The sequence below is a fragment of the Cololabis saira genome, chromosome 13, assembly GCF_033807715.1.
Source record: "Cololabis saira isolate AMF1-May2022 chromosome 13, fColSai1.1, whole genome shotgun sequence".
In the NCBI taxonomy this organism is placed as follows: domain Eukaryota; kingdom Metazoa; phylum Chordata; class Actinopteri; order Beloniformes; family Belonidae; genus Cololabis; species Cololabis saira.
The window spans coordinates 5690581-5703170 of NC_084599.1; the positions used below are offsets into that span (position 1 = coordinate 5690581).

Consider the following 12590-nt stretch of genomic DNA (forward strand, 5'->3'; position numbering starts at 1 on the left):
CCAGGTCTCTGTGGTTGGTGAGCGTCACTAGAGGATTATGATCAGTCAATAGTCTATACTTCTCTGAACCACGCAAATACAGTAATCCCTGGTTTTTCGCGGGGGTTACGTTCCATAAAGAATCTGTGATAGGTGAAATCCACAAAGTAGCAAACTTTATTTCTTATTTTTCAATTATTATACAAGGCTTCAAATTGCGGAGATCAGCCCCGCCCACCGTGACCCGAGTAATTGGATTTGAACGGGATAAAATGAAAAATTATTATGAAAAGAAATACAATAAGTACCGTAGGACAAATTGTAGCGTCTTTTTCTCCTAAAGCCGCGGTGCAGGAGTGTTTTTTCAAGAGAAAAACATAGTTATGGGTAGTTGTCGCTCTTTTTTCTTCTGGGTAAAAAGATTCTTATAACCCGACACCATGGATTATATCTGAGACTGTAATGAACGATTCATCAAAGTTCCCGTTCTTGAGCTGCTGCTGAAGCTCATTGGCCGTTCTCAGCTTGTTGCTAAGCAACCAACGTTATTGATACAGGAAGTGAAGAAGTGGGGAGACTGTTTAGCCAATCAGAATACAGAACCAGAGACGTTCAATAAACGAGACAGCCCACTAAGGTTCGAGTTCCTGTATCTGTGTCACGTGACTGCCACGCCCCTTTAGGAGACGGGAAGTAGGTCCTGAGTCTATTGAGTCCGTTTTATAATAGATCCATGATTGAGTCCTATGGGAAAAGTGAACGTGAGCACAGATTATTACCAATTCCTTCGCCCCATAGTAACCTAAGTAAATATGGGACCCATTTTTCAAAAGCCACAAACCTTCTGAACATTCTGACACCAAAATGGCAATTTTCAGACCGACAGATTAGGAGAAAATTTACTTTGTTTGAGACCTGTCTCTGTCTGAGCAACACACTCTCGCCAGATTTGGCTCTCATCGTTTTCCCATCGGATAAAATGAAGTTTAAAACTAAAATAAAACTTGCTTCTTTGCTTAATAATACTGTTATTTTTATTATTTAAGTATTTTTGGAAGAAAGTTGTACTGTATCTAGTGTTGTATGTTCCAAAACGATGTGGGGAGAGAGGTGGCCACGCCCACTTAGGAGACAGGAAGTGAGGTCAGAGGGGCGACCACGCCCACTTAGGAGACAGGAAGTGTTTACCATTCCATACCATTGCCAGTAACGGTAATGCGCTATCTTGTGTATAGAGGATCTTTGGCAGAACACGATGCACAATGCAAATCCGTGAAACAGCGAGACATGAAAGGAGAACCGTGTTATAGCCAGGGATTTCTGTAATAAACAAACAAAACAACAATGGAGCAGGCACCATTTGTAGAGGCTATAGTCCTCGTGCAGGAAGCGCAGGCTCAAGTCTCGGCCTGTCGCTCTATACGGCAATGCCGCCCCCCCCTCTCTCTACCAGTTTCCTTAAGGCCACTAGTGCCAAAAAAACCTTTAGCAAAGAAAAAAAAAGAAAGTGAGATTTGGGAAGCCACTGCTATTTAACCACCAGCGGGGGCTCTTCACGTCAGCAGGGGATCCTGCTGTAAATCGGGGTCACTAACCAATGCATTGTCCGCGCATCACTTTCACACAACCCCCTGAAGGACAATAAACTGCAAAGCCTGCTGGGCTTTGGAGAAATTCCTTAATTTCCTTTGTTTTAAGAACATGCGGTCAATGTTAAGCAGTGTTTCCGCTAGAAAAAATTGGCACCGGACAATGTGACCGGCAGGGTTTCAATTTACCGGACAAATGTTTGAAATTCCGGTCGCATAGGCTATATGAATTTATTGAGGTTAAAAATAAATCATATGCAGTAGTACGATATCAATGCAAGTCATTTAATAGTATTTTTATTGAAAAACAGGGTATTTAAAATAAAATAAGTCCCGTCAATTGACTCGCGAGCGTAACTTCAAAAAATAAATAAATATTGCAGAAGCTTGCGCGTAACCTACGGCGTAAGGTACCGGTACGTGGCGACGCGTACTCTACGCCGTAGGCTCTGCGTCGGTGCGACTCGGAACCATAAATCAACGCACACAATGGACGCGTCAGCCTCTCAGTACCGTGGATGTCGGCACCGCAGCTCCGCTTCCTCCCGGCTCCCGGCACCGGGGCTCGGCGTGTCCCTCCGCCGGGGCTCGGCGTGTCCCTCCGCCGGGGCTCGGCGTGTCCCTCCGCCGGGGCTCGGCGTGTCCCTCCGCGGTACTCCCGGGGACTCTAGTCCCGCAGCACCAGTGAGTATTTTCACCGGACAGTTTGACCGGAGAGATTATAAAATACCGGACTTCGGCATATTTTACCGGACAAAGTCCGGCAATTACCGGACAACGGAAACCCTGATGTTAAGACAACCTGGTCTTAAAATCGAGGCTGGTCTCAGAGTGAGGCCTCAGAGCTGGGCCTTAAAGTTGAAATTGAGGCTTCCCATGTTCACATAGGGCTGTGGCCCAATAATTTGGGAAAAAAAAGTAATCTTACCCTGCAGCCCATGCTTAGTATTGATCCTGGATGTTGCTGTCTGTGGAATAAAAACAACACACCTCTAGCAACAAGCAGCAAAGTAAAGACATTCAATTCACTTTCATTTATATAGAATCTATTACTATTAGTTGTCTCTAGGATGTTTCCAGACAGCAGAACATGACCCCAGATCAATTATTAACATAAACCTCTTTAGTGTGTGAGTGAGAGAGTGAGGTTTTCTCTCTTTGAGCCATTAGTCTTACAGTAGCTGGGTAGAATATAACCGCACTGACTGTTCTGCTTCTGGTGAGGAGCCTTTCAAGTCCTCTATAGGCCTGGGTGAAGGGCTGGGTGAAGGGCTCATGTTTAAGCCTGGCCTTCTTCAACAGCTTGTTGAAGTAAAGGTAAACCTGCACCATGACAACGGAGAGCTCTATTAGGAACATGATGATCTATCAGGTCTTGTAGATAACAGGAGTTTGGAGGTTTAGGACTGTATACACAGCAACAGCATCCAGGCTAACACTGGAGAGACGTGGTCTCTCCTGCTGATTCCTGTCAGCACTCACTGCTGCATTTTGGATCAGCTGGAGGATATTCAGAGAATTACTTGGACATCCTGCTAATAATACATTACAGTAATCTAGTCTAGAAGATACAAACGCATGAATTAGTTATTCCGCATCACCCCGGGAGAGGATGTTCGTAATCTTTGTGATATTACGGAGATGGAAAAATGCTGTCTTACAAATCTGATTAATATACTGTTTAAACCACAAATCCTGATTGAAAATAACATTGTATTTAGCTAGACGCCTGCAGAAACAGCAGGCCATTAACACAATTCATAAAATAAGGAACCCTCAAACCAAACAATTAACACATGAACCAGAGGAAATAGAAAGAATATTTGAAGAATATTACAAGAATCTTTATTCTAAACCATTAACAGCCGATGAAAAAACAATTAGAAGTTTCCTTGACTCACTTGACTTGCCATCTATTGGTGAGACACAGAATTACACTATTATGTCGCAACTTACAGTTAAGGAGCTGGAAGCTGCAATTAGTCGGTTAAAAGCTAGTAAATCACCAGGCAGCGATGGGTTTCCATCGGAATGGTATAAGGCCTTTCGGAAGGAGCTAACACCCTTGCTTCTGTCCTGCTTTAACTTCACTCTTAAAGAGGGCAGGGCCCCCCCCTCGTGGAAAGAAGCAATTATCACTGTTCTACCCAAAGAAGGCAAAGATAAAGAAGAATGCAAAAACTATAGGCCAATTTCACTTTTAAATGTAGACTACAAACTATTTACATCAATTATTTGCAAAAGATTTGAGACCCTCATACCGGACTTGATTGATGAAGACCAAACTGGTTTTATTAAAGGACGCCAAACGCATGATAGTATCAGAAGAACCCTCCATATCTTAGACAATGCTCAAAAAAGTGGTGCAAGTACAGTTCTGGTTAGTTTGGATGCTCAACAGGCATTCGATAGTGTTAGTTGGTCATTTTTGTATGAGGTTCTAAGGAGATTTGGCTTCAATGAAAACGTAATCCAATGTATTAAAACTATTTATCAAGAGCCCACAGCTAGGATCAGAGTAAACGGAAGCCTGTCAAATACGATTCAGTTGGAGAGGGGGACAAGACAAGGTTGCTGTCTGTCACCTACCCTCTTCGCTTTATATGTTGAGCCTTTAGCGCAGGCAATAAGGCAGAGTGGGGAACTGCAGGGTGTCAGTATACGGGGGACAGAACACATCATTGGCCTTTTTGCCGATGATGTCATTGTTTTCCTTGAACAGCCGGATAGATGTTTCCCACACCTAATGTCTCTACTGGGAAAGTATGAATACTACTCAGGATATAAACTGAATATATCAAAAACTCAAATTCTCTCGTTGAACTATTCCCCATCCCGAGAAATAAGAGATGCATATCATTTAAAATGGAATGCTAAAACAATGAAGTATCTTGGTGTAACTTTGACTAAAACACTTAACGACATGTTGGAAAACAACTATAGTGAAATTGAAAAAAACATACAAAGGGACATTGAAAGGTGGTCTACCCTTCCGTTGGACTTCAGTGCTAGAATACAAACGGTCAAAATGAATATACTACCTAAATTGTTATATTTATTTCAAGCACTGCCAATTAATATCCCTCAAAACAAATTTATAGCCTGGGACAGAATGATCTCTAGATTCATTTGGAATAGGAAAAAGCCGAGAATAAAATTCACGACCCTCCAACTACCTAAAAGTAAAGGTGGAATGGCCTTGCCTAACCTTAAAGAATATTTTTATGCTGCTCAACTCAGGTCTCTGGCCTGTTGGTGTAGACCTGACTATCAGTCTAAATGGCAGGAAATTGAAAGGGAAACACAGGGTTATCAGACCCAGATATTGGTGGGGGATGAACACCTGATGGGTGCAATGAGACATACTATGAACCCAATAGTCACATTCACACTAGAAATATGGAGGGTTGTAATAAGAAAATACAAACTCAAGAATAATATATGCACTCTTAGGTGGTTCACATACGATCCAAAATTCATACCAGGGGCACTCGATCCAGTATTCAAAGAATGGACACAAAAAGGAATGACAGCAATGTGTACGGTTTCGGAGGGTGGGGAATTTCTAAGCTTTCAAGAGCTAAAGACAAGGTACGGCCTCGAAAACAAAGACTTATATAGATACATGCAGTTAAGAGATTATTTCACAAAAGAAATAAGGCCAGTTGCAACTATAAACAAGGTGATTGGAGTCATTGTGGATTCATACAAACAGAAGGGGTCTCGGCCCATCTCTGCTTTTTACCAAGCTATGGGGGAGAGCAGAGGGGACTCAACCCTCTATATAAAAGCAAAATGGGAAGGAGAACTAAAGATCCAAATACAAGAGGATGAATGGTACCACATGTGCGAGACACAATGTACGTCCACAAACTCATTAATATGGAGGGAGTTCTGCTGGAAAAATTTAACTCGATATTTTATAACACCAAAAATAAAATCTAGACAACTTGCCACACAACAAAACTGCTGGAGACAGTGCGGGAATGTGGAGGCGGACCATGCACACATCTTCTGGAACTGTACAAAAATTAAAATGTACTGGCAAAATGTAAATTTAGTACTTAAAAATATTTTGGGATATGAAATCCCAAATACTTGCCCAGTGATGTATCTTGGGAATATTGGAAAAGTTGTAACGAGAGAAGATCTGTACTTGACTAAAGTGTTACTCGCAGCAAGTAAAAAGGCAGTCACAAGAAACTGGCTCAATGTAAATGCCCCGAAACAGGAACAGTGGTTGGAAATTGTCCAGGAAATTTGTGTTATGGAAAAATTGACATATCTTTTAAGGATCAAAGGGGATGTGTTTGAGAAGAACTGGGAAAAATGGAATACTTACATGAGACGTGACACCAACTGAACAGATGCCGAATGGAACATTGGACTGAATAGAGGATCATCTCCAGACAGTTTGTTTTTGTTTTTGTTAATTTTATTATTATTGCTATTCTAATATGTAACTTGTTTGCAGTATTGTTTTGTTTGTTTACTTGTGAAAAAATAATAAAAATTTAAGTTTAAAAAAAAAAGAAAATAACATTGTAGAAAGATGAGAATGTGACATGCTGCAGGAAACTGGAACAAACAACTCTCCATGCTACAAATGTGCCTGCAGCTAAGACTCCACAGATTGTCAGGGTGTGAGGAAGACCACTCTGAGATTTAAAAAAACAACGTCCGACTCTGTACTTGGTTTCTACATTTTTGTTTCACCGTTTAGAACTGTAGATTCATGTGATTCCAGGTCTATTTGACTATTCAGTATAGTTTAGGATCAAATTGTTTTGGTTAGTGGTTGGAGCATATGAAAGGAGGGACTTTTCATTGCTCTGATTGGTTAAAGCTGGGCATACACTGTTCGATATTTTAAATAGTTTGATTCAGCCCCATCTCACACTGCACGACTAGATCGCTGAGTTCAAAAGTTGGCAGCCCACGATTTATGATCTCACACTGTACGACCCGATGCTCTGATGCGACTCGTCTGCTCACACTATACGATCATAATCCTCACGTCAGACCTCTGTGTACTGGAACTGCAACGTCAAAAAGAAGTGGAAGAGGAGGAACCCCGAAGTGGGAGACACCGAAGATGCTCAGCAAAAACAAACTGCCTTAGCAATTTGTGCCATTCTGTGTGGCGATAAATGAAAAAAGATTAGACAACGTCGTGATTGGACAAGGAATTGGCTGGGAAGACATGGGAAATGCACTCTTTTTTTGCTATTAAAACATGATTTGTAATGTGAATTTGCAACACTTAAACTACAAATAATAGTTTTTGACTTGACATCAGAGATTGTGCATGCTCTCTGTGAAAGGATGAGTCCAGTCGGGTCGTAGCTGCTTCAACTGTGCGATTCCACAGGAGGAGGACCAGGATTTCAAACACGTTTGATTTTCTTGCGAGTACATGATTTGTGATCGGGAGCTCGTCGTGAGGCGTTAATCTCTCGTCGTGAGGTATTAATCTCTCGTCGTGAGGTGTTAATCTCTCGTCGTGAGGTGTTAATCTCTCGTCGTGAGGTGTTAATCTCTCGTCGTGAGGTGTTAATCTCTCGTCGTGAGGCGTTAATCTCTCGTCGTGAGGCGTTAATCTCTCGTCGTGAGGTATTAATCTCTCGTCGTGAGGTGTTAATCTCTCGTCGTGAGGTGTTAATCTCTCGTCGTGAGGTGTTAATCTCTCGTCGTGAGGTGTTAATCTCTCGTCGTGAGGCGTTAATCTCTCGTCGTGAGGCGTTAATCTCTCGTCGTGAGGCGTTACTCTCTCGTCGTGAGGTGTTAATCTCTCGTCGTGAGGTGTTAATCTCTCGTCGTGAGGTGTTAATCTCTCGTCGTGAGGTGTTAATCTCTCGTCGTGAGGTGTTACTCTCTCGTCGTGAGGTGTTAATCTCTCGTCGTGAGGTGTTACTCTCTCGTCGTGAGGTGTTAATCTCTCGTCGTGAGGTGTTAATCTCTCGTCGTGAGGCGTTAATCTCTCGTCGTTACCCCACGTTTACTGCACGAGGCACGACCAACGATTGGGACGAAATCCGGCCCGATCCAAGAAATAGTCGCACGAGTGGAAAATCGGTTCAAAACGAGCCGACAATCGCACAGTGTATGCGCAGGTTAAGGGGTGAAGCAGCGTGTATTTGTGAACTGCTGGTTGATTCTATTGGCTGTGGAGATTCCACAGAGGTGTCAGTCACTGAATCCTTCCCGCCGTTCCTGAGACACGAGGCTGCTTGGACCCTGTGATCATTCCTTCACCATGTTCCAGCTTCACGGTTCTTGCTTGTGTGTTTGTGCAGGTATTTGCCCAGACCGCCAACGTGACCGTCACCAAGATGGACGTGAACAACCTGGCCATGGTCATGGCCCCCAACTGTCTGCGCTGCCGATCCGATGACCCCCGCGTGATATTTGAGAACACCCGTAAGGAGATGTCCTTCATCCGGGTGCTGATCCAGCGGCTGGACACCAGCTTCATGGATGGAATCCTATAGCCCCCCTCCCCCCCACACACACTCACCTGGATACTTTCCCCCACGCTCCTTTAACCTGCTCCACCACCCCCACCTGCACAGGGATCCTCATGAACATGGCTGCTGCTGGTGAACACCTGGACGCTGCCGGAACTACCTGAACTTCCGCCTGCTTTTTCAGTTCAGCAGCTGTTTCCCTGTGGACCTCCTTATACGGTTGACTCGATTCCGCGATGGTCCAGGATGGACCTTCTCATTCTGCTACTCTTACGCTCCCAGACTGGAAGTTCAGATGAGTCTTGGTTCCCTGATGCTATAGGACTGTGGACATTCAAGGTGACTCTCATTGCCTAGACAAACCAGGACTGTGGATGAGCTTGTCCAGCTGACTCTCAGTTCCCTAACACTCAGCCATCAAAAACTGTACATTCTGACACTTGCTTCCCTTATGATCCTGGTTTAAGGGTGTTCAGCAGACTATGAGATCCATGACAGGTTCCCTGACACGACAAGCCTATGGACCTGTTCATTCAGCCCACTTTTGGTTCCCCACTCACACACTCTAGGACGTTTAGCCAAGTAGGTTCCCCGACGCTCCCTGACTGTGGACATTCATCCGACTCAGTTCCCTAACGCTCGTGGACTGTGGACATTCAGCCGACCTGGTTCCCCAACACTTCAGGACTGTGGACATTCAGCCGACTCCGTTCCCCGACGCTCCTTGACAATGGACATTCATCCGACTCCGTTCCCTGACGCTCCATGACTGTGGATATTCAGCGGACTCAGTTCCCAGATGCTCCAGAACTGTGGACATTCATCAGACTCCATTCCCTGGCGTTGCTTGACTGTGGACATTCAGCGGTTTGGTTCCCCGACACTCTCTGACTGTGGACATTCATCCGACTCTGTTCCCCGACACTCCTTGCCAATGGACGTTCATCAGACTCAGTTCCCTAACGCTCGTGGACTGTGGACATTCATCAGACTCCGTTCCCTGACGCTCCTTAACAGTGGACGTTCAGCAGACCCAGTTCCCCAACACTTCAGGACCGTGGACATTCATCCCACTCCGTTCCCCGACGCTCCTGGACTGTGGACATTCAGCGGTTTGGTTCCCTGACGCTCCTTAACAGTGGACGTTCATCAGACTCCGTTCCCTGACGTTGCTTGACAGTGGACATTCATCAGACCCGGTTACCCGACACTCCTGGACTGTGGACATTCATCCAACTCCATTCCCTAACGCTCCTGACTGTGGATATTCAGCGGACTCAGCACGTTCAGCAGACCCGGTTCCCCAACACTTCAGGACTGTGAACATTCAGCAGACTCAGTTCCCAGACGCTTCCTGACTGTGGACATTCAACTGAGTCGGTTCCCCGACGCTCCTGGACTGTGTGTGCCTTCACGTCCGCTAGCTCCGTGCCCATGCTCAGTGTGAAGACTTCAGCAGGGATCTCATCGTCTTGACTGCGTTCATCCCACCGGCAGACCTCCATGACTGACCTAAAGTCAGACGCGTTTGTTTTATACCAAACTGTTTTTGCTTGAATACACGTGCACTGCCAGATGCACACACTTCCATGCGTTGCCTGAGGACCGGTCACCAGTCGGATGAATGAACAAAGTGCATGTTTGAGGGTTTCACACGACTTTTCACAGATACAAACTCTTCACCGTCACTGCTGCTCCGCCTGGGAAGAGCCAAAGCCCAGTACGAGCCTTTCTGCCCCGCCATCGTCTCACCTGCACCACCGAAGACCCGACGCGTCCTGGAGACGCGTCCTGGAGACACGTGTGGTGTCACGACCTGCTGTCTCCCTGTTAACACACAGGAAACGTGTCACAGACGGGACATTTCGAGTCTTTCCCGGGACTCTGGTTGTTTAAAAGAGTTGGAACCCTTTAAGACGAGCCGTGGCGAACAGGCTCAACTGTCGAGTCTAGAGTTAAAATTCACGTTTAGTTGGCAAGATAAAACTCTTGTGAGGAAGTCTGAGCTCTACAATGTTGTGTCGCTGAGGTTTGAGGGAAAGAGACGTGCAGTGGAATGTGGGTAAAAAAAACAGAACTTTATAAGGTCAGATTTATCAAGAAAATTCAGACATTCTGACTTTATATACTGGTTAGTTTTGTGAGACAAAAGTCATACATTTAAAAGAGAAAACTCATATTCTGACTTTAATGAACTTGTAACTCTCCAAAATCACAAATTTGAAAGAGAACAATCAGATGATTTTATAAACTTTCAGGTTTAGGACCTAATTTAAGTTCTTCCGAGTGAAGTGCTTAAATGTTATCTGGGTGTTTGGTGGCCCCCTGGTGGCCGGGAGGACCACATGCAACAAAAAACCAACCACCGCAGAGCGTTTAAGTGAAGACGACATGGACACGAGACCTGCAGACCTGCAGACCTGCAGACCTGCAGACCTGCAGACCTGCTCCAGCGTTCAGACTCTGAACCAGACCGACTCACGTCACTGTGAAGGTAGAGGAATGATTGGCCGGAGGAAACAGACAGATCTGGGAAGGTTTGAATAAATCAAACAACGGTTTACACTTCCAGTTTTATCTTAGGTCCATTCTGTTTACAAAGAAATCAAAATCTAAGTTAATGGTACAATTACTCTTTTTTTTCTGACCACGTCTCCAGACGAAGGTCTCCAGACGGAGGTCTCCATGTGGAGGTCTCCAGATGGAGGTCTCCAGATGGAGGTCTCCAGACGGAGGTCTCCAGACGGAGGTCTCCAGACGGAGGTCTCCAGGTCTCCAGCGATCAGACTTGCAGGTCTCTGGTGTCCATGTCTGAGGACCTTCATTAAACTGGCTCCGTCCTACTGGTTGATCTGGTCAACAGAGGACAGGAAGTGGTTTCTCCTCAGCTTCCTGGTCCAGCTCCAGGTGTCTCCTCTGGGTCAGAGTTTGTCCTCAGCCCGGTCCTCCCCTGACGGAGGTGATGGAGGAGGACCGTGTCCCGCCGTGTCCCGCCGTGTCTGTCCACCCTGCCGTCCAGCCACTGTGGACGTTAACGTCTCCTGAGCTGTGAGTGAGGAGCTGTGAACGCAGCACTGCCAAGGATCCAGAACGCTTGGGTCCAACCCAGAGGTGTCAGCTCGTCCGCCGGCCCCGCCCCCGCCCTGACCCCGCATAGACATCATAAACGTAGACGCCCCATCGAGCACTGCTGCGATACGTCAACGTCGCCGCCATATTGGATGTGGCAAGACTGCGCTGTAAACTAATACAAGTAAATGGACTTATTTTCAGAAAGCTCCTTTCTACAAAGACATGTACGTTTTACGTCTCATTTATTCATTCACACGCACTAATATACTTGGGAAACAGTTAGGCACCAAATATAATATATTTAATTTTCTCAGATGGCAAAAATAAGAACGTTATTGATCCCACATAGGAGTAATTCATGTTATATCAGCTATAGAGAACAAGGTAGTGCCGAAAAACAATATATATCCCCCTCACAAAAATAATAAAAATAGAGAAACATATTTTCTCATCAACAAAACATATTTTTAATTTTTCAAGTAACATATTGTCTGAAAAATGGTTCAAATATGTTTTGTTATTTGAAAAATTTTACATTTGTTTTGTTGATCTATTTTTCTCTATTTTTCTTATTTTTGTGAGGGGGGATATATATTGTTTTTTCGGCACTACCTTGTTCTCTATAGCTGTTATAACATGAATTACTCCTATGTGGGATCAATAAAGTTCTTATTTTTGCCATCTGAGTAAATTAAATATATTATATTTGGTGCCTAACTGTTTCCAAGTATATTAGTGTGTGTGAATGAATAAATGAGACGTAAAACGTAAATTTCTTTGTAGAAAGGCGCTTTATGAAGATAAGTCCATTTACTTGTATTAGTTTACAGCGCAGTTTTGCCACATCCAATATGGCGGCGACGTTGACGTATCACAGCAGTGGGCAAGAACACTCGATGCGGCGTCTACGTATATTTGTCTGTGGCCCCGCCCCTGCCATGGCCCCGCCCCCTGACTCCGCCCCCTGCCCCGCCCCCACAGAAACACTAATGCTTAGTGAATGTGTCCAGCTGTCCGTCTTCGTGTCCGTCGTTGTTTACAGAGCGTCCATCCCTCGGATCCATCCAGTCTTTGTCTCCAAGCGACTGCTGTGGGTTGTTCTGTTCATTTGAGAGGTTTTTCTATATTTAACAGAATTTCTATGTTTTTTAACCCATTGTTGGATATGATTTTATTTATTTATATTTATTTCAGATTTCCTCAATGCCTTCCTGAGATATTGTATTGTCGGCTAAAGTGTGTGTGTGTGTGTGTGTGTGTGTGTGTGTGTATGAGTGTGTAGATGTGTACCTGGGTGGAGAGGTTCTAAACCCCCTGTAACAGGACGGATGTCCCCGGGGACGGTCCTGCAGGATCCTGGAACTCTGGGGGAACCTGGGGGACACGTGTGTGTGTGTGTGAGTGTGATTGTGTGTGTCGTGCGCTGCTCACTCACTCGGACAAACACACTTCACCGTGACAACGTGCTTTCATGCTGTATAGA

At 44.9% G+C, this 12590-nt stretch overlaps 1 protein-coding gene across 2 annotated transcripts in view; it reads left to right on the top strand.

Annotated features, from left to right (window-relative positions):
* The window catches only part of arhgap39 (Rho GTPase activating protein 39), a 63834-nt gene extending 52413 nt beyond the window's left edge, over positions 1-11421 (top strand). The window contains exon 11 of one of the 2 annotated variants that reach the window (XM_061737453.1): positions 7865-11421. In XM_061737453.1, the coding sequence (XP_061593437.1) occupies positions 7865-8059 (195 nt within the window). In that variant the 3' untranslated portion in view covers positions 8060-11421. The remainder of the gene's footprint in view (positions 1-7864) is intronic. The other variant, XM_061737455.1, reaches the window with a different exon arrangement.
* Positions 11422-12590: the final 1169 nt, after the last annotated feature.